Consider the following 26,955-nt stretch of genomic DNA (forward strand, 5'->3'; position numbering starts at 1 on the left):
CAGAAGGTGGAGATTGCACAATTCAGTGCTCCCCCTTATAAAGGATCTCATTTGTACAACCTCACCATTAACACACCAAACATGGGCAATGTAACTACAAATAATACTTCTGTCTTCCCCCTCCCTTTCTACCACATGTGATGCTTGTATAGGTGCCTGCTTTCTTATCCCTAATGCCTCTTGCCATTTCTAATAAAAGAAATTATTCTAATAATAGTTTATTAATAATTTATAATAATCATTTGTTTCTAATAATACAGTAGTTTATTCTTCCCATCACATGTGCATGCGCCCACATCTAGTAGGAATTTGACTTATCCTTTAACCTGAGGACAAACTTTAAATAGAAAAATATTATTTTCATTATCCTTATTTATTATATGATAATTAATCAGCAGGTCATACAATCATAGAATGGTAAATAATAATAATAATAATAATAATAATAATAATAATAATAATAGCAGCTTTATTTCTAGCCTGCCTTTCCATAGATCAAGGTGGGTTACAGTGGTGAATTATACAATCTGACCAGGTGTCACCCCCCCTTCTGGGATGTCACCCAGTGTGGCCTGCACCATTGCACCCTGCCATGATGCCACTGCACCATACTGCTATAATTGAGTCCCATGAGAGAGAAAAGTGGGATATGATTTAAGTAAATAAACATGAAAGGACGCACAGCTTCTCTCTTCTGTCATTTCAGCTCAGTTATCCTTCTTGAACTGATAGCCACTACTTGATGCCATTTTATTCACCACTCTGACCTTTCAGTCTGAGACCTGCTGCTTCTTTGTCAGCTTCTGTGTTTATTCACACTTTGGCATTATAGTGCTATAATTCCACTTTAACTGCTATAGTTCTAAGTGATGAAACCTTGGGATTTGCAGTTCAGCCAGAGAATGCTAGTGCTTCAGCAAACTACAAACCCCAGGATTTCAAAGAAGGCAGCCATGACAGTTAAAATATAATCATAGCATTATCATTCTGTAGTGTGAATGGGCCCTAGGTTCTGTCGTTATGCTGTTGCCTTCTTCATCCGGCCTTTCTTAGCCTGTTCTTTGCTTCTAAACTATCTCCAGCTACCACTGGAGTAAGTATACTACTTCTTAATTCTTTCCAGCCAGAACCTCCTAACCAACTGTATTTTACAGCCTGTCAACCTGACTGTCTATTGTCTATAATTTAGGACCAATAAGTAAAGGCAGAATGTTTCCTTATGGAGCCATCGCCACCTGAACTTTGCCCCCTTTTTTATTCTGCTGTCTAGTATAAAAGCAATGGATGTATTTGTAAGTCTTGTTACTGTTTTTCCCCCTGCCCACTACTCTGAAGTAGAAGAAAGGTCCCCACATGGCTAGGGATGCCATAACCCGGCTGCGCCCGTGATTGTAACGGTTTTGGGGGTACTGGCACGGTCCCGGTCTGGTTCCCTCTAAATCCTGGGTTTGGGCCCGGCCGGCAGCCATCGCGCCTGAAGGGAACACTCGTCCCCTTGAGGCTGGCTGGCCAATGGCACAGCAGCTGTGGGGGAGCTGTTTCCAGCCCCACTCTGCCATTGGCCAGCCTCAAGGAGGAGGTGGACCCTTGGAGGAGGAGGAGGAGGAGGAGTGAGACTCTGGGCCAGCCAGGGGGAGGGAAAAGCACCCTTTCTTAGTGCATGGTGAGGAGGAGGAGGAGGGGGGGGTGAAACAGGAGGAGGAGGAGGAGGAGGAGGAGGTGGGTGCCCATTTTCAAAGGTTCCCCCCCCCCCAAAGTGCACTTTCTGTGTACAGTAGAGGCTCGGTGAAGAAGCTTGGGACATCGGATTGGGGACAAAAGTCCCTCGCCTTGCCTCCTCCCCCCCCCTCCTCCCCTCCCTAGTTCCCTACTTACCTTCCCTGCTTGGCTCAGGCTTCTCCCTTTGGCCTGAGGAAAATGAAGCCGCCAAGGAGAGGCCTGGGGCTGTCCTCTGCAGCCGCTGAGTCCTCGCCTTCCCTGCTCCCTTCCCTTCCCTTCAAAGGGCTCCAAAAAGAGCCCTTTGGAGGAAAGGGGAGGTCTGGGAAGAGCAGGACCGGGCTATTGCCCAGGTCTCTCCTCTCCTTTCCTGCCTCCCTTCCCTTCCCTTCAAAGAGCTCCAAAGAGCCCTTTGGAGAAAAGGGGAGGTTCGGGAAGAGGAGAGTGGCCTCGGAGGACAGGCATGAGCCGAGCACACAAGCCCCTCTGAGGAGCCTGCGTCCTCGGTCTAGGCTTGTCCTCCGCTGCCCAGGCTTCTCCTTTCTGGGGATTTCCTCTCCCCCGAAGGGGTTGGGGGGAAGGAAAGTGAAGCTGAGAGGGAGAGGCTTGCATCTGCTAAAAAAATGTGTCCTACATTTGAAAATGTTGTCCTACATTTGTCCTGGTTTGGAGGTCCTGACTTATGGCAACCCTACCCATGGCAATAACTTTTTGGTAGTTACCACCCTTTTAGGGACACCCCAAAAGTTGGCAACAGGGAGAGATATTGCTCAGGGGTTACATCTGGCTTCACAAACACTTTCCCTTCCCAGTCATTCAAAATCACATGCTGACCTACAGACATGCAAGAAAGGTTGGAAAAGGAGGTGTTCTTGTAGGAAAATCTTTATTCTAAGTAGGTTACTATCGCGTTAGGAATATTATCACACACCTGAAGGCAACTTTCCTTAAATCTTAAATAATCTTCAATCACATGTCAAAGATAAAGTCCCCACATAGTTGAGCTACACAGACCCCTGTCTATTGACATTAAGAAGTTGACAATCTGACTTTTTGGGTGTCCATCAGAGAACTGGGAAGTCTAGACCTCTTTGTCCAGCCTACAACCACACATCGAAAAAATATGATGGTGTAGTCAAAAGACTTTACTGCACCACCTCTGGTGCCCAACTTTTCTCTTCTGAATTTGAGCCAAATTCGGAAGTTAGGCTGATTTTATCACATGGACTTTGCCTGCAAAATGGCTTCCCATTGCCTCCAGTGTTGAATTCGAGCCCCATAAGTTGCTTCGGCGGCCATTTTTTCCAAATCGATCAAAGTGCTAATAGCAATATTATACTACCCAAGTATTAGAATCATTTTGATCTTGTGCTAACATTCCTCTTTCCCTTGTTTGTTCGCTATTTAATTTTTATTCTGGAATAATAGCTGTGTTTACTTGGCACTGGCCATTGTTACTGCTTCTGAGGCTGTAGGAAGAGACAAAGTACAGATGCATTTCATTTCAGAAAATACTGGGTTAATTTAAACCAACTGGGTGTGGGTGGGAATGAAAATACTTGGGGTCATGCCACGTGCCCATGAGACAATCGCCTTGTGGTTCTCCAAAATAAAATTGGTTTGGCTAAGAACAGAAGGTGGACTTCCAGAAAGTTTTTTTCCTATCTGGAAGTACGTAGACATGCGGTTTCTTTCCACACAACCAACTGTAGGCAACATATCCAATGTTTCTTTGAAGTCATGGTTAGTGGTGAATTTGTAATATTTTCACCTCACATTTCAACCAAAAAAAAAAAAAAAAAAAAAAAAAAAAATCTGTTTATTGTGTTTTAGCAAGCAGCCATTATACACACATATATAACTAGAAAAGGATATCTAAACAAATTAAATTACTGACAGTCAACCTTCAGGGGTCAAATCATTTTCATTTCAACTATTCACAATTCAAATAACTTTATATTACCTTATACTGTATATTCTGTTTTGAATCTCCACAATATTTTTCTCTGCAACATGTACTGGTAGTATGCATTGCAGATGGACTCTACACATCTGAGTGCTCTCAGATAAAAACAAAAAACCCTAGTAAACAAAGAAATCTTTCATTTGTGGGAGAATGATAGTCTGTAACTCCATTTGCTAGTATGTGGAACATTGATCATGCAGTCCTCCCATACATTAAATTGTATAGTCTTAAGGCCCCCCACCTGCACATGGTTTACTACTTGTCTACATCTAGGTTTAGATGCCATGTCTGAATTTGAAATTTAGTACCAGGCTAATGCCACTTGGCAAACTGCATCAAACCTGCTGCTGAATACACTACAAAATTACAACATGGGACCCCTTCCTGTTATTTATTCTCTAGCACAGTGCAAGATCAGCAACACAATGTGTGTTTCCAGGGGCATCACAAGGGCGTGCGGAGAGTACGGACTGCACCAGGTGACACCCTAAGGGTGTGTGTGACACCACTGCTCCCCAAATGTCTGCCTTTTTGCAGAAATGGACTGCAGTGTTTGTCCATGTCTCTTTAAAACCCTGGAGCTCAGCAGAAGAGAAGGCATGAGTGGGTGAGGCTCAGTAGGCAGAGAAAGGAAAGGCCTCGGGGTTTTTCATTTTATTTTTACTATTTTTAAATTTTCTTTAAAAACATCACATCTTACCAAATTTTCTCTTAAATGATATCAAAATGTGTAAATGTAAATATATTCAGGCTGTGTTTATGACATTGTAATTTAAAGATAGAATTTTAATTTTGCTTGTTGTTTATGACACAACTACTGCCATTACATTCAGTGATATATAGGAATTACAAATTATGAGTAACGTTATTACAAAAAAAATTACAAAGATTCTGTATGGTGTGGTATGGGAGTATGTGGTACATATGTGGTATGGGAGGAGATCAGTGGGGGGTGACACCATGAGTTACCGCTCTAGGTGATGTCAACCCTGGTGATGTTACTGTGTGTTTCATTTACATGTGTATAGCAGAGCATGATCCTGCTTTACCTCTCCACCTTTCCCGTTTGGAGTCAAAATCAGTCCATTTTTGATAGCCCCAGAGCCCATGTTACTATGGGGTGGGGAGGAAACCTCTTTTGTCTGTCCTAGATTTCCCCACCCATTTTTGTCTTTCCTTTGTGCGACTACACGTTTAACTATTCATAAGTCTATTAAAAAAAGAAAGAGTCTCCTGTCCAATTAATGATTAATAGCCACTTGCCTCATCCCCTTTTCAGATCTCAATGATGTATCGGAAAATGGCTTGCCCCATGGCCTGCTGAAGAACATAAAGCTGTCAAGTGCGGCTCAGACTCACCGGCTGCGGAAGCTGCGGGGCCCTTCAAAATGCAGAGAGTGTGAGAACTTCGTTGTCAATGGCCTTGAATGTGAGGAGGTAAGTGAGTACAAATTTCACTGCAGAATGCATTTCTGATCTCAAGCAGGCTGTTGTCCGCATCAGGATGAACACTTAGGAGCTGGAAAATAGGAACAACAAACCCCAGCCTGTAGCTACCCATGTAAATAGCAAGTAGAGTTGCTAGAGTGAAAACTGGTGATGGCTTCTGTACCTTTAATGGTTAGAGGAGGGAATTTCAGCAGGTGATGCTTGTTTCCTGGTTGCTTGACAAGTAACACCTGCTGAAATGCCCTCTTCTTCACAACCACAAGAATCCTCTCCAGTTTTCACTATGGTAACCCCAGTAGTGAAACAGCATAGGTCTTTACAAATATAAATCTGGAAAAGAACTGGAAATAATAATCATTTAGGCTGCAATCCTATGTGCACTAATTTGTGAGTGAACTGCATTGAACATCATAGGGCTTACATCTCAGAAACGTGCATAAGACATCACTAAATCTATTAGTTTAATGCAGTGTTCTGCATTAAGGCTATATCATCCACTGCTGAACCACTGACTCCTCCACTGGCTGAATATGTTTCAATGAAACTTGATTTACCTTCTGAACTTGGCAAAAATAAAGACCTACAAAAGATTAAATGTGAGCTCTGACTTTTCATGTGCTTGGATGAGATTCTAGAAAAAGTTAATGGCAGAACCTAATATGACTGAGACCAGGTTTTACCCAGATCTTAAAAGTTTCAAAGGCCTGGCTAAAACCAGACAGCTCAACAAATCACTGATAGAGTAACAAACCTGGAGTTTAATTTGTGCTTCTTAATGCAGGATAGCTAGAGACACTTGAGTATGTTTTCAGAAAGGTATGAGAGCCAACATGGCATAGTGGTTTGAGTGATGGACTACGACTCTGGAGATTAGAGTTTGATTCCCAGCTTGGTCATGAAACCCACTGGGTGACCTTAGGCAAGTCACATGCTCTCAACCTTGGGAGAAGGTAAACTCCTTCTGAACAAATATTGCCAAGAAAGCCCCATAACAGGGTCGTCTTAGGGTTACCATAATAACTTGAAGGTACACCACAACAACACCGAGACCCTGAATTTCATAATGTGCACAAAGCTTTTGCCACAGTACAAAATTCTGCCAGATACATTGGCCAGAACTGAAAGTAGGATGAGCATCAATGCCTCAAGCATCCTCAGCATTTTTGGCCCATCTTTCTCCATTTTTGCCAATCTGTGATGTGCCCCCTCTCCACACTGCAGCTAGTGACCAGTACTCATCCCTAGACCTTCTGAAGAATCATCAGGCCATATTGTCTCCTGTAACTGTCTCATAATATTGCTGCAGGAAATAATTGGAGATGGCCTTAAGATGAAGCAATAGGAAGCTCTGGCTTCAGGCAGCAGATTCCAGAATGACATCATTCTGGTTGGCTTTCTGAAAGTGTCTGGTTGCCCATTATGGAAAGCAGGATATTAGACTAGATGGATCTTGGACCTAATGCAATAGGGCTTTCTTATGTTTTTGACTTCAATTGGCATTTTAGCATCTAAGTTTTAAGATAGCAGGACTGATAATTCCATTTTGACATCTTTGATTTTAGAGTTAACATAGTTCAGATCATCTATGGGAGTAATGATTTCAACTTTACTTTCATGCCCACGTTTACATTTAAAGTATGTGTACACTTTCAAAAGGCAATGCTTACAGTTTCAAATGCAGTGGTTCTCTCCCTTTGTTCTTCCAGATGTTTTAGGATGTCAGCTCCCAGAAGCCCAAACCAACATAGCCAATGGACAGAGATTCTGGGGGCCATGTCCAGAACATCTGGAAGACCAAATGTTGAAAACCACTGGTTTAATGTGACATTGGAACGGATATTGAGAACTTGTAGTATCAGCAGCTTTCAGCTAAATGCTCTCACCTGCCCCTAACCTGAAGGAACAGTTTAGCATACAAATGGGAATAAATGCAAATCCCATAGCCAAACTGTTCATCTGTTAGACACCCCTTAGAGTATTGAGAAGTAAGAAACTTGAGCCACCTTCCAAGTACTCAGCCACCTTCCAGACTAACTCAGCCCCTGTGATCCATCTGCAGTGCTTGCTGGCCTGTCACAAGAAATGCCTTGAGACACTTCTCATCAACTGTGGCCACCAGAAGTTGCCAGCACGGGTGTCGCTCTTTGGGATTGATTTCATTCAAGTACCACGAGATTTCTCAGAAGAGGTGCCATTCATTGTGGTGAAGTGTACTTCAGAGATTGAAAGTCGTGCTCTGGGAGTGCAGGTAACACCTTCCCTCCACATACAAATATACCATAGCACAAGCTCTATTCCAATCTGAGTGTAAAATGAACATCAGCAGGAAGAGGAGAAGGAGGAGTCTATCCAGCCACACAGAATCAAGACACACTCATAGAATCATATAATAATACAATTGGAAGAGACCGCAAGGGCCATCCAGTCCAACCCCCTGCAATGCAGGAAATCCAAATCAAAGCATCCCTGACAGATAAATCCCTAAACTATATTCTGAATGTTACTGAATCTCTAAGCTAAGAGGCCCCATAACTTTATCAGCCTCTGCAAAAATATGCATTCATCTGAAACGTTCATGTGGAGAGAGTTTTGTTTTGATTTCGAGAATCCTCATAATCTGAAGGACTAAATTGTAGCTCATTACCTTGTGTTTAAATCTGGTGTTTCTTACACAACAAGGTTGGATTTATCCAATCATCGTTCAACTATGTTTTTGTTTGTAATTCTCTAGTTCTGTGCAAACAGATATTATACAAGATACAATAAATGCATTTCTGGCCATTGATTCTGCAAAAACAGACTCAAAAGTTACACAATATGGGTAATGCTGGGTGAAATTTCACAAACTGAGGTGGAGTCAGAACAGGATTTTTAATGTTCAGGAGGAGCTCTTGGTCCGTTCCCCATATTAGCAGTCTGGAGAATAAATGCAAAAATTGACACAAGCAATTCTTATTCATTTGTAGTTTAGATGAGATACAGAATTGAGCCTTTTACTCTGCTCTTTCATGATTTGCACCCTCAGCGTTTGTACAGCTCAGTATTTGAGGGTCATTCCCATATTACATTGGCAAGGAAGAAGAGGCAGCCAATGACAGCATTCCCAGTCCCTGGAAATTTTGAACTGATGAGTATCATCACCTCTAATAAAGAGAAGCCACTAGGGCAGGGTTTAGGTGTTATTGAGACAAGATGGCCTATTTCTTGGTGTATCTACATTCAGGCATTTCAGTGGCTGTATAGAAAGGGGGAATATAGTGTGTCAGTCCAAAAATTGTAAGAATCCAAGATATTGCCAGTTCCAGCATCCCAATACATTATTTAATATTGTTTAATGGTAAGGTTTTTTTACTATAGCCCACAACTCTGAATTTTTAACTAAGACCTCTGCCTCCTAAGAAAGAAAGAAAAGAAATGCCTCAGAGTTCCAGGAGATTTCCCCACCTTGGTCACATCTCTTATACATTTTCTCCCCTCAAGAGACACATCCATTCCTGCCACTTCTCTGCTGGATCAGAGAGAAATTTTATTTCTCCTCTGGTGAATACAGTGGATCCTTGTTATACGCTGGGGTTTGGTTCCAAGATCCCCCGTGTATAACAAAATCCGTGTATGCTCAAGTCCCATTAAGTATAATGACATAGCAAAATGGTGTCCCTAATAAAAAATGGAACATCAAGGTAAATGTATACTTTTTTGGAACATTTTCAAACCGTATATGCTTAAATCCGTGTATAAAAAATCCGTGTATAAGAAGGGCCGACTGTATCATCCCATTCCTCAGAAAGCCTGCTCTGACTCATTGTGTCCTTGATGCAGGGACTCTACCGCATTAGTGGATCCAAGGCACGCATGGAAAGGCTGTGCCAGGCTTTCGAGAATGGACGGAGACTGGTGGAGCTCTCGGATCATTCCCCGCATGACATCACTGGAGTCCTGAAACATTTCCTTAAGGAGGTAAGGAACAGTGACTTAGAGGCTGAGCAGATGGACAGGAAAATGCAGGCTGATCCGTTTTTCCAAAACAGGTTGGAAACCATACTGTCCACATGGCCTGCTCCAAAGGCAGGTCAAACATCCATGGGCAGTCCACACTACAGAATGTCAAGCTGCATCTCTTGGTTTTGTTTTGTTTTTACCTCCTCACCCTATGCATGCACACCATCGCATGAACACACTACCCAAGACTGAAATTACCTCCTCTTCCTGCCCACTGCCATCTCATTGGATGCCCCGTGTGACCAGCCACACAGCAGCATGTGCGATACACTGCCTGTACAGTGCATCAGTATATCCAGTGACAGACTGGCAAATCACAATCATGGAGGACCCCGATACATGCCCCTTTCTCCTCCTTCACCTCATGCCCCTCTGTTGGATCATCCAGTTTATGTATGTTTTAATTACATCCATTGCATTACTGGCAACCTGTTGTTGCATGTGTACATAAACAGCACAGCGTGAGTGTGGAAATGTGGGAAAGCCGAAGCAGTGTACAGACATGGTCTGGAGCATGTGCTCTGGGACTGGTGAGATGCAGCTGCCAGCGCCATTGCTCACCAATTATTTTTTTTCATGTCTGTCCAGCTGTACCCCCGAACCATCACATCATTGAATGGTCATACATCCTATGGTACGCTGTAAAATTTCTCCAACCAAGCTGCTTACACTTACTTTGTAGCTCTGATTGGTAATCTTCCTTAAGTGTGAATGCACAGAGGCCACAAAAGAGAGAGACAGGTTACTAGGATTCGTCAAGTAGTTTTTCTCTGTGAGTACACAACCTTTCTCCCTTCTCTGCTGTCCGCTTACAAGTGGACAACTTTGGTGGGTCTATAGGACACTTTTCCAGCTCCCAAGACTGTTCACTTGTCTTGCCTAGCCCTGAATAAGTGTGTGTGTGTGGGGGGGGGGAATACAGTGGATCCTTGTTACACACTGGGGTTTGGTTCCAAGATCCCCTGGGTGTAGCAAAATCTGTGTATGCTCAAGTCCCATTAAATATAATGACGTAGCAAAATGGTGTCCCTTATAAAAAATGGAAAATCAAGGTTTTATATTTGAAATTTATACTTTTTTTGAACATTTTCAAACTGTGTACGCTTGAATCCATGTATAAAAAAAAATCTGTGTATAAGAAGGGCTAACTGTACAGAAAAAAGATAGAATCCACAATTGAGTGAAATTCCACTTCCAATTGGGAGGAGATTGGAGGTGTTTATTGCAAAGTTATTTCTTCTCACCACTGGGGGAAAAAAAAGCTTTCTCGCCTCACCCCACCAATTGTGGCATATCAGAGGAGAGAAGAGACCAGGGCTGGAAATTGGCCTTCTTCTGCCGCTGCTACCCTCACTGCTATAGCTGCTATCACTGCCACTGCAGCTATTGCTGCTGCTGTTCCTCATCAGCATCAGCATCCTCTACTGCCACCACTTTACCTTCTCATCATCATCATCATCATCATCATCATCATCATCATCATCATCACCACCACTTTTATTTATACCTCACCTTTCCCCCCAAAACTGGGGGACACAAGGTGTCTTGAGGCCACCTTACCTATCCATGTGGTAGGTAGTGGAAAGCAACTGGGTAAGAAGGTATTCAAGAACCAGATTGGTACAGTAGTTTGAGCACTGGACTGTGGCTCTAGGGATACCATGATTCAAAAGCCTGTCCACCACGGAAACCCTTTAGGCAAGTTGCATGTCTTAGGAGGACAATGGCAAACCACCTCTGAAAAAAAAATCTCACTCAGAAAGCTCTAGGAGAGGGTCACTGTAAGTCAGAGCCAGTTTGAAGATAGATAACAACAACAAACAAGAAAGTATTCACTCCCTTCTCAGGCAAATACATATATACCTACTATGCGCTGTGCCTTCTCAGATGCCCTCTCCACTCTCAAAAGGTTGAGAACCTTTTTGAAAAGGTGTTCCGTGCCTGAGTAGCAAGACCCATTTCTGAAGCTCCACAGAAGATCCCTCAAAGAATATAAGGAGTTTATCATATAAGGCTAATAAAGCATAATTACAGTAGGATAATATCGTATTTGACAGGTACTTATCACACGGCTTCATGTCTCTCCTGTTGTTGCTTATCATTTCAAACATTGGTGGGGAACAGCTTTTCATGTACTGTATGTTTTTTTCTGTTAATGAAAGTTGAAAGATAAGTACCTTCCAAAAACTATTATCCTGCTGTAATTGTGCTTTACTAGTCTCATGTGATAAACTCCTTAGTTACAGGAAAACCACCTGTCTTGTGGCCAGTGGCATCACTAAGCGGGTGCGGACTGCACCAGGTGAGGTGATAACACTGTTCCTTAAACATCTTCATTTAAATTGCTGAAGAGATGGTGTAGGTGGAGTAAGGCTCTGTGGTAGGAGAAAGGAGAGGCCCCAGGTTGTTTTAAAAAATAAAATTTATAATTTTAAATTTAATTTTTTTACTTTTTTACCTTTTAAAATTTTTCTTTAAAAATATCAAATTTTACCAAAATTTCACTTTATCCACATGAAACTATGTATATGTAAATACATTTATTCTGTGCATATGATATTGTAATTTAAAGGTATAATTTTAATTTTGCTAGTTGTTTATGTCACAACTATTACCATTACATTCAGTGATATATGGGAATTACGATTTATAAGTAAATTAGTACAACAACTATTACTAAGGATTCTGTATAGTGTAGTAAGGGAAGAGATCAATGGGGGGGATGACACCATGAGATACTGCACCAGGTGACACCAACCCTAGTGACGCCACTGCTCTGGTGTGTATGTTTATGTGTGTGTGAGAGAGGGGTGGGTGAGAGAATACACACAAGAGTGCTTGTGAATGCTTCTCTGTCATCTTTAGTTAACCTCCCAGCAGGAAGAATGTGCTGGTGGGATTTTCAAATGCCAGAAGGATCATATTACTAAGGATTCTGTATGGTGTGGTATGGGAGGAGGTCAATGGGTGTGTGTATGTGACATCATGAATTACCACACCAACTGATGCCAACCCTAGTGATGCCACTGCTTGTAGACAGTCCCTGATGTTCTCCTTACATACTGAGACATACAACATTCTGAGGATAGGGACTCTGTGTTTAAACATCTCACAAATGGGATAGGCTAGTGGGAACAATATTTGCAGCCAAGCAACTTTGTTCTCTGTTCTTGTTAAACAGCTTTCTAGCCCTGTGCTCCCTTTCGAGCTTTATGATGATTTCATGGCCCTCTCAAGGAATTTACAGAGACTCGAAGACAGATCAGGGGATGATTCTGAGACACTTGTAGATCCCATCAAGAGCACAAAGGACTTACTGAGCAAATTGCCAGCAACAAATTACAACACTTTACGACACCTCATTGCTCACTTGTACAGGTAATGGGGCAGACTACTTGTTCTTGTCTTGCAGGAAAGAGCAGATGTGATGAATTGGTTGGAATTGAGGCCACTATGAAAGTGCTTTTTAGGACCAAGAAGAAGGATATAACAATCCAGCAACATTTATTATATTTAACCATAGGTACAGGAACTAAGACGATCGATCATACTCTTGAACTGCAGACCTATCTTTGATTATATTGTTTAATTCCCAAATGTGGTGCTTCTCTCCTGGCTGGGGATAATGGGACTTTCAGTGCAACAAATCTGGAAGGCACATAGTTAGAGAAGGGCAATTTACATATTTAATCTGAGTCATGTGCTCTTCCAGAAGCTTAGGTTGTCATCATGACATATGCAGAATTTCTATCTCTTAATAACCTGTATTTTGTATTGACCTGTATTTTGTATTGATTGATCAGTATTTTGTAGTGGGCTGGGGAGCACCTCATGCACATACATGTATACACATGTGCACTCACACATGGATGTTCATACATGTACACAAATACTGGCATACGCATGTATGTGATCATGCTCTTACATGCCCATGTGCATTCATGCTTACATATATATGTCTACCTCTGTATGTACTCTCAAGTCTATGCGTGCAAACTTATGCACACCTGGAGACATATGTACACACTCATGCATTCATAAGTGTACTCATGTATGAATACGTATTTATGCAGTCACACATGATGTATTGGACAGTGTGTGTGTGATCAAAGACCAGTAAGCAGTACCTCCTTCCTATATCCACAAACAATGAACATGTTTATTTTAAAGGTTAAGGTAATAAGCCTATCAACACCATTGAAAATGCAGCATAACCATGTCAGATCCATAACAACTCTGCTCTTAATCAATATTCAGATCAAAGCAAATATTCAGTGAACCTAAGTTGCTTCATTTCTCTTATTATCTCTGTAAGGGTGGCTGAAAAATACGAAGAGAACAAGATGTCTCCCAACAATCTGGGGATCATCTTTGGCCCAACACTAATCCACCCTCCCTTTAGCAATGACGTTTCCCTGTCAAGTCTGGTGGACTCAGCGTACCAGTCCCAGCTGGTTGAGTTTCTTATTCTCAACTATGAAAGGATCTTTGGGATGGATGACCTACCTTCGACGGGACTTTGTGAACGTGAAAGCTCACTGAAAGAAGCAAATGCCAATGATACTCTTTCAAGCAACGAAAGAGATCTTGATGTGTCTTCTGAGGTAAGGAGGGGTAGGGCTCCAGGATATAAGGACTCCATTGTTTGAGCAGCTTCTGCATTTCTCTATTCTAGGGGTATAGATATTCCTATTTCAAAATAGTGATATTCAGAAAGGGGAAAGCATTACAGTGAGGATTATGAAAATGTCATCCATGGCCCAAAAATTTTCATAGGAAAATTTTCATGGGTTAGGACTTAATCTGGACCAGTGAATGAATATAGGTTGTGTGTGTGTGCATAAAAAATGCCATTTCCTGTGCAGAACATTCAACTTTTCTGTTCAAGAAACTTGTTTTCTGCACAGACATTGCTTTCTGCACAGAAGTATTATTTTCTGTTCAGAATATGCTGTTTTTAGCACAGGAAATGTCATTTTTGGCACTAAAAATGCCACATACATTTTTACGTGTGTGTGTGCGCGCGCGCATGTGTGCAGAATAAGTCCCAACTGGCCAATACTTTTCAAAAACTGTGCAGTGTTCCACAATTTATTATGGCTGGGAAGAAATTGTACATTTTTTCATTCTTGACTGTGAGAATTAAATTTACAAAGATTTACATCCCCTTGTATATTTATACAGATTTATATGGTCTAGCACAGCTGCACCATGTGAATCTGCTCTGTATGTAACTTGGCTCTAAAACTGCTAATCATATGAATAACAGGTCCTAAGGTTACTACAAGACTTTGCTTCCAGGAATCTTTGGGTACACATATTTTAGTACCTCCCCCCCCCCCAACATCATATGCATAGTGGGAGCTCTGTCCTATAAACCCAACTAAAGATGTTAGCGTTTTTACATCAATGGAGAATCTGTTTGTTTGTTTTTTAAATCTAAAAATTATTTGTGAGTGGGGAACTTTTTTTTTTTACTCTTTTAAAATCTTTAAGTATATCTAAATTTTGTCTCATGAAAACTACATAAAAGAAGTCAAGCATTATAAAAGTTATATCAGGTAGGAGTAACAACATCGAAATTTTGAAAAGAAAATGCAATTGACATGGATGTTTCCATGGGGAAAATTTTATAAGCCTAGTCTTGGTAGTGTTTCTATGACAAGAGACCAAATATGTCACTTGGATTTTAATTTTTTTGGATTGAAATATACATATAAACCAATAGGATTATTTCAGATTCTTACCTCCTCGATCCTTCACTTATAATTTTCTTGCAGTAGCCACACTGTTATAAAAGGGCTAGGAGAGCTGAATACAATAACTCACTTGGCTTGTTCCAACAGAAGAATCCTTCCAAGTTGTATCTGGATGAGGAGGAAGATGTGCCTGAGGATTGTTCTAGCACTGAGGACAGGCAGAAGGAAAGCATGGAGGAAACACACTTCCCTGAAAGCGGAGGCACCGTAGGTAATTTTTCCCCTCCCTGTAGAGATCAGTCTTTTAAGGAATAGTATTCTATATTTTGAGGAAAATATCTTGTATGGAACAAGTTCAAACCAGCAGCCTCACTGTTCCTACCACCACAAAAAAATTAATATCCTAGTGAAATCAATAACCTTTTGGCAACCTTATTCTATCTCTGTCTAGATACTGCAAAGGGGTATGGAATCCACGTCTCAGATTTAATGCTGCTTCATTGCCATTCCTAAATCTAAAGCTGCCTAGATTGCTTCTGTTGGTACATCAGTCCTTCTTTTAGATATTTAAAAATATGTTAACATTAAAGAAAACCATATGTCTTAAAGTTGGTTACACTCCCTGTAACCAACAGTTCATACCAGGAAGGACAGGAGAGGAGAGATACTCTCCCTTTGCACACAGGAAGAAAGGCTCAAGACAGCTAACATCAAAATATAAATTCAGTATATTTCCACACAAAAGCAACAAAAAGGCATTGGAGTACAGCAAGGGGAAAAAACATGAAGGTGCTGCTATACTACTCTGGAAGCTAAGACTAGTGTTTTGAACTGAGCCCAGAAATGAATCAGTCCCACTGGAATCATAACAGTAGCTCCATATGCTGCCAAATACTAGTGCTGCTCCAAAGTTTAATCCAGATGATTTGCACCAGCAGAAATTTAAGGTTTTTCAAAGGCAGTCTAATTTAAAACCTGTTGGAGACAATAATCCACTGCTGATGTAAGTAAGGCATGTATGGCTGCAGACATGCTTGTCTTTGCCAGAAACAGGCACTGCTAGTTAACTAGCCTCAGCTGGACAAAAGCACTCTGTGCCATCTGCCATCTGTGTAACCACCAGCACAGCTGATTCCAGGAACACTCCCAAAATATAAAACTCTCCTTTTTTGCCCCCAAGGGGGATTATCTATGCAAAGGAGTCTGAGATCCTATTACTTATGTCCAAAACACACTGCAGAAATAATCTAGTTTGAGACCACTTCTACTGCCCTGAGAATCCTAGGAATTGTAGTTTATTGTAGCACCAGAGCTATCTGATAGAGAAGGCTAAATGTCTCATAAAACTACAGTTCTCAGAATTTCCTAGCATTGAGCCAAGGCAGTTAAATCCAGTCTCAAACTGGATTATTTCTCCAGTGTGTCTTGGACCTTACCTGCTGACAAAGAACACTTCTGTTGTATCACGTCTGGTTAAGATTCAGTTTGTTATCCAGCATCCATCATAGGCTCTTATGGATCTAAGCCTGTGTTCACATTACTGGAATTACCAGCTGAAGTGCCCAAACCAACTATTGTATGAATTAATATAATATCATCAGAGGGAGTACTACTAGAAGATCCAGTGATAATCCCAAACATCCAATGGGAAATTATAGAAAATTTCCTCTCTTTCTAGGCAGAAAGAGTTGGCTACTCAAGGTGATGGTCTGTGGAGTTGTGCCTATCTACAAGCCATGGGCTGTTGCTCTACAACATGTTTCCAGGAAAGAAAGAAAAAATAGCTATCGCCAATAAGCACAAATCTCTGGCATATTGGGTGGGAAAGCTGCTGGTTCATCATATCAGATTATTTAAGAAGCACTGGGCTAGGTACTGTTTTTAGTGGCAGCAAGCTACGTTCTGTTTCCAGTGTAAATGTACTCCCTTACTCAATACAAGGGACTGTGGAAGAGTCACAGCATTCATCTTAAAAGAGGCTAGTAGTACAGAGGAAGAACAAAATGAAAAGAACAACAAAAACAGATTAAAATACAACCTTGAGGGAGGACCCTAGGCATTTCTACACCATAAATTTAAGATGGCTTAATAGTCCTTTCTTATCTCCAGGGAAACTTAAGAGCTGTCATTCTGTGTGAGTGGGACTGCAGTTCTCCTTTGTGGTCTCTGTGGGGTCATTCCCACTGGCAGTTTGAATAGTTTCCTGATTCGTCTTTGCTCCGTTTTAGAAAGCGATTCAAAAAGGTCCCTTGTTCCCACTATGAAAGCTTCCCCCCCCCCCCTTACCCAATGTAATTGCATTTTTTTAGCCCGATTGTCATCCCCACTGACAACGCTTCTTCAGAATCCCCAGTCAATCATCTGTGACGTAAGCGGCAGCCTGAGTTGTAAATTTGGGGGGGGGGGGTGTTGTTGTTGGAGGCTGAGAGAGTGACCTGAGGCTGAGAGAGTGTGAGGGGGAGGAAGAGGAAGAAGGAGGCAGGAGGAAGATGAAGAAGAAGGAAGGGTCCCAATTTGGCACTGATTCAAAATAAATGTCAATCATTAGTGTCAATCATCAAGGCAAGGCAGGGAACAGAGCTTGGAGTCCTGGGGGGAGTGGAGAGGAGGAGAAGGAGGATGGATGTAAGGCTGGGAACAGAGCACGGAGGCTGGGGAAGAGAGCAAAGTGGGGGACACATTGTTTTTTATATACAGTAGAGTCTCGATTATCGAACCTTTGATTATCCACCATTCCAGATTATCCAACGTCGCTGCTCAGTGATTTCTTTACATTTTCAAAGGACTGAACTGTTTATACAGTACATATTGTACATCACAATGTTGATCAGTGATTTCATTACATTTTTAGAGGACTGTTTATACATTACAATGTTATTCCTATAACGTTACTGCAACGTTTACTTTTACTGTTACTGCAATAAAACTTCAATACGTTTGCAATTCATAGTGATTTCAAGGCTTTTCTTGGACCCTCCGGATTACCCAACATTTTCGGCTATCCAACTATCAGCCCGCCCATTTATGTCGGATAATCGAGACTCTACTGTAGATTGAAAAATTGATAGAATGGTTTAGCAACTATTTGCCTTTGTGGTAGTTGCTTGACCAATCTATTGATTTTTTTTATTACTTTTATTGTGTGTGTGTGTGTGTGTGTGTGTGTGTGTGTGTGTAATCGAAAAAGGCAGCACTGGTGGGGGCGGGTGACAACTGTGGGGAGGGATGGTACACACCCCTCTGCCATTTGTTCCTCTACTCAGAAAGAATCAGTTCTGATCTGGCATTCCCATTTATTGGACACACTTCAGAATTGATTCTTCCAAAAAGAAACACGGGTTTCAGAGAAACAAGTCATGCCAGACAAATCTAATCTCTTTCTTTGATAAAATTACCAGCTTGTTAGATGAAGGGAATGTTGTGGATTTAGTATATCTTGATTTCAGTAAGGCCTTTGACAAAGTTCCCCATGACATTCTTGAAAACGTGGTCTAGACAAGGCAACTGTTACATGGGTTTGTAATTGGTTGACCAGCCGAAGCCAAAGGGTGCTCAACAATGGCTCCTTTTCATCCTGGAGAGAAGTGACCAGTGGGGTCCCACAGGGCTCTCTCCTGGGCCCAGTGCTATTCAACATCTTTATCAATGACTTGGATGACAAAATTGGGGACATCAAATTTGCAGATGACACCAAATTAGAAGGAGTAGCTAACATACCAGAGGACAGGATTAAAATTCAAAATGACCTGAATAGATTAGAAAGCTGGGCCAAAGCTAACAAAATGAAATTCAACATGGAGAAATGTAAGGTACTACACTTAGGGTGGAAAAATGAAATGCACAGATATAGGATGGGTGACACCTGGCTGAATGAAACTACATGTGAAAGGGATCTGGACGTCCAAGTAGACAACAAATTGAACATGAGTCAACAGTGCAATGCGGCAGCTAACAAGGACAATGCATCAATAGAGGTATAGTGTCTAGATCAAGGGAAGAAATAGTGCCACTCTATTCTGCTCTGGTCAGGCCCCACTTCAAATATTGTGTCCAGTTCTGGCACCACAATTTAAAACGGATGTGGAGAAACTGTAGCGTGTCCAAAGGAGAGCAACTAAAATGGTGAAGGGTCTGGAAGCCATGCCCTATGAGGAAAGACTCAGGGAGCTGGGGATGTTTAGCCTGGAGAAGAGAAGGTTAAGAGAGGCCTATGAGGGAGTTGAGCAGGCGGCCCAGCTCCATCAGGGCTAGCCTGAAGAAGAAGAGCCCTCCCTCCAGTCCATCTGCCTTGGTCCAGGCCTCAGAGGGAAAGAAGAATGCTAGACCTGATCCCCTCCCCTCCCACCACCATTCCCTTCTCATTTTGTGTTGTGTCTTTTAGATTGTAAGCCTGAGGCCAGGGGACCGTCTATTATCCCCTCTGTAAGCCACCCGGATTCCCAGGGATTGGGCGGCATATAAATAAATCCTATTATTATTATTATTATTATTATTATTATTATTATTATAGCACTATTTAAATATTTGAAGGGATGTCATATTGAGGAGGGAGCAAGCTTGTTTTCTACTGCTCCAGAGATTAGGACCTGGAGCAATGGATGCAAGCTCCAGGAAAAAAGATTACACCTCAGCATTAGGAAGAACTTCCTGACGGTAAGAGCTGTCGGACAGTGGAACAAACTCCCTTGGAGTGTAGTGGAGTCTCCTTCCTTATAGGTCTTTAAACAGAGGCTGGATGGCTATCTGTCAGGGATGCTTGATTTGGGCCCCATTCCCACTGGCCCATTTAACGTGGGTGGAACTGGGTAGATCTGGATGCCCCTCCCACGAATCTCTCCGTTAGGAAGTGGATTTGAGGGGCATTTTAACCTGAATGCCTTATAGGGTTTAACTTGAAGGCGCCTGCTGTTAATCAAGCGATTGTCATAGGTGACGTTTGCAGGGGCATCGGAAGTGTGATTCCCTCCCTCCTTTTTTTTAAAGAGCCATGCACAAAATGCCCCAAAGTGCGCACATTTTGTCAGTATTAAAAATCTCTCTTTTGTGTGTGTGTGTGGGGGGGATTTGGGTCAGTGCAAGTTATATTCTGCCCTTGGCCCCATTTTCAACCCCAAAATGCATGTTAATGCATCCTGTATCCCCCACTCCTTGCCACCCCAGAATGCCTCTTACACATGTAATAATAATAGTAATAATAATAATAATAATAAATTCCTCACCTCGGAAATGCCAGAAAAGGATGCGATTGTCATGCATTCTTTTTTGCTTTTAAAAGCAATTCAGGGCTAACCCTGAAGAGACAGTAGCAAAAGCATGTATCGTTTTGCCAATTGCCTAATTGACAAGAGCAACAAATGTAACATTCGAATTGTAGGATTGATTCACAAAGGAAAAAAAGACTAGCCCATTTGCAACATTTCCCCTTTGCTGGAACCCAGCAAACAGAAGGGAAAGCTAACAAGCAGCTAGCCATGTTCTATGCATCTATATATCTGCCTCAAGAAAAAAAAACATGCGCATATTTTGTCAAAAAATAATTTTAAAAAAATAAAAAGGGGGGGGGAAGGTGCCTGATGGGAGCTCCATTCGTGCCCTGCCTTTGACCTGACCTGAACTGACCCCTTTCCTCCTGCTAGAGGAGCTTTGCCATTGCCTTCCACTGGGGCTGAGAGAGAGTGACCTGTCAATTCCAACTGACCCATGGAATCAATTGGGAATAAAAAGGAAATGCAGCGCAGGCATTCTGACTGTAGCATCTGCATATAATAATAACAACAACAACAACAACAATAATAATCCAGGAGCAAGAGGAAATGAAAGTAGAACAAGCAAGCACCCAAAAAATCATGCACATAAATTGTCAAAAGAGGCTGCTTCTGCTGCATCCATTTCCCTACATCCCCCAGCTTGGTCCCACAGCCCTATTTCCCTGGGCAATCCTCCTCCTCCTCCTTCCTTCCGACCCTCACCTCCCTCTGAGCTGCCCTGGCTCCTTCATCCTCCTCCTCCTGCTCCAATATAGGATGCCCTCCATGGCTCCCTTCTTCCCAGGGCTCCTTCCTCCTCCTCCTCCTCCTCCTCCATCACTTTCTCCACTCCCCCCACCTCCCTCTGACAGTCCTTTGCAGCCCAAAAGTCACCCTGATTTCCCCTTTTTGCATCCTGTCACCCTTTCCTCCAGATTCCCCTTTTTCCTTCGGCTCTTTCCTCCTCCCCCTCCCCTCTGATGAGGGGAGGGAATGCTCTGACCTCTGCCCGCCCTCTGACCTTAATCCCTCCCTGAATTTGCCCCAAATATGATCGAGGGCAAGTTCATATTTCACGGAACCCGGGTCTTTTGAGAAAAGACGGATTTTAGCCTGATTCTGGATACCCCAGGGTAAGGGGCATTTCCTTGTGCAAGCCTCGACATGGATTGTGACAGAATTGGGCCCAATATGAACTTCACATGGAAGAATCGATTTCAAAACCAGTGTAAAAGGTAATGTGAATGGCCCCTTGGATTTCCTGCATGGCAGGGGATTGGATTGGATGGCCCTTGCAGTCTCTTCCAACTCTATTCTATGATTCTATGATCCAGACAGGGTTGTGTTGAGGCCTGACATCATCTTTTTACCAAACGTGGTATCCTCCTCTCATTTGAACCAGGACATTGTGCTGCCTTCACTATTCCATAACCCCACTTCAGACTTCAGACGACCTTGATGTTCAGAGGGCTTTTGCCTTCTGTGTGGACAGAAGTGCAGTCTTCCACACCTCTGCCATACTGTTTATTTGCTACTCAGCTTCAGGGAAGGGACTGCTATTTATTCACAACACTTCTCAAAATGGGTGGCGTAGACAATGCACTTGTCCTACAAACTGGCTCAGAAAGACTCTCCAATTCAGGTTCAACCACTAGAGTGGTTTCAATTGAGGATCCTTGCTACATGACTACTTGATCTCAGGCTATGACATTTATTTCACATTAGAAAGTGGACTCGAAGTCTTAAGCTGATACTGTGTTTGGGAAGACTGTACATCATTCATACCTTGCATGATTGTGTCATTGAATTCCACTTTCTGCTCCATGTTGCTGAATGTTTTTGAATCCAGCTGTATTTCAGTACTATGTTTTTACTGTTTCAGGTTTTTCTCCCTTTGAAACTATGGTGACACTGTCATGTTGTTACAGTATATGATTAGTGCAGCAGGGAGTTGTGCTTATGTTATTGATGGTTTATTTCCGTAACATTGGCTTGGTTACACAGACACTCCCACCTCCTACATCTTGTAGCGTGCTTGTCTTCCAGTTGTGTGAGTCACAGAAACCACAAAGAAGGAGGACAGGTTGCATACGTGTAATTGTAGTTCTTTGAGTGGTCATCTGTGAAATCACACAACCCCACCTATCCTCCCCTCATTGTGTCTTGCTTGTGCCTCTGGATGTCTGCATTGGTATCCTATTGCACTGGTGGGATTCAGCAGAAAGCCCCTTATGTAGGGCAGGTAGAGGTGGCCGGGGCTACCACCAAAACACTTTAAAACACTATAGAATGCTCCAAAAGGTGCAAGGTGCAGGTGCAGGATAACCCAGTTGTATGAGTTCACAGATGACCACTTAAAGAACTACAGTTACAGGTAACATCCAAAGGTAGCCATGTTGGCCATTTAGCAAATCCAATCAAAAACCTACCAAACAGAGATACCTTTATTGGCCAACCAAAATGCACAACATACATGCTGCAAGCTTTTGAAGCTTCACTAGCTTCTTTATCAGGGAAGGTTTGATTGGATTTACAATTACAGGTATGCAACATGTCCATCTCTAGCAGAATTCTCTGCCCTTCTGCCAATTACAATTCCCAATATTCTTTGGGGGGAACTGTTACAAAGCTTCCTAGAGGCATTTGGTTAGCATTGTAGGAAACACGATACTGGTGTTTGCAGGGTATTGAGTGAAGAGCTAACTCTTTAACAAACATTGCTGCTGCTGATGATGATTCTTCTTCTTTTTTAGGCAAGTAGTATGATACATTAAAAGAGATATCTCATTCTCCAATTCTCTCTGTTTCCTCTTCCTTCTCACTCAGAGCTGAACAGCAGAGCCAGCACCAAACCAAAGGATTCTCTACTTGACACAGATGCCACAATCAGCCAGCAGTCCAGGGGCCACTTCAGCCGGATGCCTGTGAAACATCCTCGGACCATCATCCCAAAGGCAGCTACCATGCCCCTTCTGGCCACTTCCCTTTCTAGCTCAGAAACAGATGGTGGTCTCCTGGAACAAGGGGCAAGCAAACGCAGTGCCTCTCCAGATCCATGTGGGAAACGCAAGCACTTTGAGATCACCCCAGAAACTGCCAGGATTGTCTCCAAGCTCCAGCCTCTTCAGGGAAGTCCAGACTGCCATCCAGCTGAGATGGGGATGCCACTGCAAGGGAGGCCTGCGGACTCACTGGTAGAAAGTCAGGCTGAATCCTGAGCAACTAGACATTCTTTTTCTGGAAGCAAACTGCACCAGAGGGCTAGAAAAATCTCACTTTTTAGAGACAATTTGGAATAAAAAAATAGCATCATCTGCCGAAGCAGAATACAGCAGTCCACAGCTCTCTGAGAATCTGACAGTTGCACTTAAAAATTTGAGAAGAAACAGCTTTGGATGCGTCTACTACGAGTGTAGAATTCTTCCTCCACATTTAACTGCTGCATTTTGTCAGCTGGTCATGTTTGCAAAGTTATCTCCAAAGTAAGGGAATGAGCCAGGGGGGAAATGATGGGACTCTATAGGCTACAAGTCCAGTGGTCCAAGCTCTCAAAATGGGGCTGATACTGTTTCTCCAAGTGGGACTCAGCACTCCCAGGGATGCTTGGTAGGATGGAAGATTTCTGGAGGCAAAAGGACAAATGCTGGGGAAATCTTATAACACTGTTTGAAGTACTAATGGTGTTGTGAGTACAATATGGCTATTTTTTCCCCAAGCCATATGTTCAATACAACACATTTGGGCTGGGGTGGGGATACTGGGATCAGGGAATTAACTGTTCAGGTAAGAACTGTGAATTGCAGGATGAATTTTTCAAGCTGGGCTTGGTGCGTTTAGAAAGGATGGTGTGGCTGTGTTACCAGGAGTATACAAACTGAACTATATATACCCTGAAGTTTAGAAAAAGCAATATGTCAAGAAAGGTGGATCCTATGTGCTGTATACACTGTGCAAAATCAAGCATATTTTCAGAATTCTTCTCTATTTCCATACTTCTGTTCCCCCCTCCCCACTCACTGTTATGCATAATTTATTCTGCTCAAGCTATTTGTGGAGCAACATCCTAGATACTAACCCTCCCCCCACTTGAATCCCTGGAAATCTTAATACCATACCTTTTGGGCATCTGAGATTTTAATAAGTATTAACCATATACTTTCAGACAAGTATTTGCATTCCCTAGAACTACAAAATTATTTTTTAAAGCAAACAAGCAGATGTCAGTAAGCTAAATTCTGTATCTGTAACCAATATAATTTTCTGCATTTCATTTTGTTCTTTGGAGGGAAGAGTCAATTCTTGCATGAAATTGCAAAGTCCACACAACTCTCCTAAACAGCAGTCACCTGCTAAAACTTTTTCTGCTGTGATTTGGAAGGAAAGTGTACCTGGGCAATGACAAAAGGAAACAGTTTGGGGTAATGCCTGGCTACATAGCCAAATCAGGTTGGCAGTTGCATTGAGATAGCACTGCTGTGATGTTACAGTATCTGCATGCGCTAATTTATTCTGAGGCTGTGCGTGCTGCTTTTGCTCCTTCCTATGTGATGAATATGAAGTATGGAGAACACTTTGATCTAGGAAACTACGTGTAACACATTTTTATGCTTTTTGTGCATCAGTTTCACTGTGTGTGCAGGTAGCAACCTTGACAGTGGGTATTGTCTATTTTTCCCCCCAGCAAGCCATGGCTGCTCCCACCATTTCCCTACTGGTCTTGCCATTCTTCTCCCCTAACCTGTCATGCAGCATTTTGGGTGTCTTGCTCAAGTCCAGGGCTTTGGTTGGCAGGGCTGATAAGGGAGCAGTTAGCTGAAGTCATAGAACTGTTATTTCAAGAGGAGATTTAAAGATTCAGGTTTGGGATACAAAGTGCCAACTCTACTGTCTATATACCCTCTGGCACAATTAGGTTTGGGAGCCAGTTTTCTGAGTCTGGGACTATGGACCAGGAATAAAAGGGTCTCACCATCCCCAAGGCTAGGCTGGAGGAGAGCTGAGCCCCCCTGAAATGACCTGCTAAAATGGGACCATTGAGATTTCCATGTAGTTGGGCCTTCTCAGGAATTATCAATCAAAAATGTACTATAGGATCAGGTGCAGAGAAATAATAAGACAGCTGTTGCCAATGAGCCCTGCCAGGAACAATAAAGGGTGTCTGCAGTCTATGCTGCACACATTTACTTGAGGAAAAAACTCAATTGAGGACATGGAGAATATTGATACCTACACACTGTGCTTGCAAGAGTATTCAAATTTAAAGACGCTTGAATGGTAACGGATGGGAAGATCAATTTGCCTTCCTTCTGAAAGTAGGCAAAGAGCCTTCCCAGACCTGGCACCATTCACGTGTGCTGAGCCATGACTCCTATCATCCCCACCAGCATGGCTGTACTCACTTGGGAGTATGGAGCTTGCAGTCGAAAACATCTGGAGAGCACCAGGTTGAGGATGGTTTGCAAGGAATCCATTCTTGAGCTGGTGCAAATTCACAAGAATTCTAAAAGCAGAAGAGCGGGTGCATTTCCATCTTTTCCATTCTGCCAAAGTCTCCTAAACCATCTCCACATTCCACACTCATTGGCTTTATGTCTGGTCAAGAAAACTAGAAAATTCTTCCTAGCAGTATGCAACAAATTAGTTGTACAATAAATCAGTTTTCAGAAAGAAACAGGGATAGAGGTAGTCAGCGACTGCTTAGCCTCCCCATCTCTCATCCTTCTAACAAATGAGTGTATTTCATGTTCATACTTAGCTGGAGATTAAATTATGATTTTGTCATCTTGTTTCCTGTTATTAATTCTTGAATTGCCTGTGATTAACTATAGTTCAGCCTGGCCTGCCAACAGGGTGAATGGGTTTGCCACAGGTGCCAAGTTCGGTTCTTGGCACTCTTATTGCTTTCAGTGCTGACCTGGTACTTTTGTCTCATCTGGGAGAAAGAGAGCTAGAGCTCCAGAATTCCCCACTATTGGCTATGCTGGCCAAGGCTGAGGGGAGTTGCAGTCCAACAACCTTGGGAGGGCTGCATGTGGCCCTCCAGAAGTCATTTCACTACAGCTCCAGAATTCCCCACCATTGGCTATGCTGGCCGGGGATGAGAGGAGCTGCAATCCAACAACCTTTAGAAGCCATTCCCACCTTTGGGTTAGTGCAGCTGTGGTAGAGTTAGGAAAGTAACTATGGAGATTATTGCACATGGCTTTTGAACCATGACTACAGCCAGAAAAATGTGCCTTTGGTGATAACATACTAAACAATGACGCCTCTGACCAGTAGCTGCAGTGCCCCTGAAGTCTAGTTTCAGGTATTTATTTTCACTGAAGATTATCACACAGGGCTTTTCCCAGCTTTGTAGTGTTATGCTATCATTATTGAGCAAGAACAACACAATTGTGATATTAAAACACTTACTTTCACACACAGGTCACAATAATGCTTCATTAATGATTCAAGAGCGGCAAATAGTGCAATTGATTTCCACACGTCGGCAGCCTTTAGCATTTGTTTCTCATTCTTGAGAGATTTTGCACCTGCACAGATGGGACGAGAGTGACCCTGTGAGCCTCAGAACACATCTCATTAGGGTAGGAATTGTGAGGGGGTGGGAAACCGGTTAATCTCTTGCCACTTACGTAACCCTCCTGTGTGACACATGAAGCGTTTATGCCGAACTGCACTCTGGGGGAATACCCGGATCGATTGGTGAATTGTCTATATATCACTATAGAAACATAATTGTCTTTCATATGTTCTGCAGTAGCACAAACGAATTGTGATCACCAAGCCATTCACGCTTTTTTATCGTTAATGGGTTATTCCAGCAGGATGACGTTTTGAGGATGTTACAAGAACAATAGGAGAATGACATCATATAAAA

General features: G+C 42.5%; 1 protein-coding gene across 2 annotated transcripts in view; it reads left to right on the forward strand.

Annotated features, from left to right (window-relative positions):
• The window catches only part of LOC149322793 (GEM-interacting protein-like), a 78,429-nt gene extending 52,573 nt beyond the window's left edge, over window positions 1–25,856 (forward strand). For both annotated transcript variants that reach the window (XM_089483133.1, XM_089483126.1), the window contains 7 exons: window positions 4,962–5,119; window positions 7,191–7,379; window positions 8,951–9,088; window positions 12,312–12,508; window positions 13,446–13,734; window positions 14,977–15,100; window positions 22,902–25,856. In XM_089483133.1, coding sequence (XP_089339259.1) covers window positions 4,962–5,119; window positions 7,191–7,379; window positions 8,951–9,088; window positions 12,312–12,508; window positions 13,446–13,734; window positions 14,977–15,100; window positions 22,902–23,293 — 1,487 coding nt within the window. In that variant the 3' untranslated portion in view covers window positions 23,294–25,856. The remainder of the gene's footprint in view (window positions 1–4,961; window positions 5,120–7,190; window positions 7,380–8,950; window positions 9,089–12,311; window positions 12,509–13,445; window positions 13,735–14,976; window positions 15,101–22,901) is intronic.
• The last annotated feature ends 1,099 nt before the right edge of the window (window positions 25,857–26,955 follow it).

This window comes from Sceloporus occidentalis, unplaced genomic scaffold, assembly GCF_023333645.1.
Source record: "Sceloporus occidentalis isolate IW3139 unplaced genomic scaffold, rSceOcc1.0.p SCAF_1, whole genome shotgun sequence".
Classification (NCBI taxonomy): Eukaryota; Metazoa; Chordata; class Lepidosauria; order Squamata; family Phrynosomatidae; genus Sceloporus; species Sceloporus occidentalis.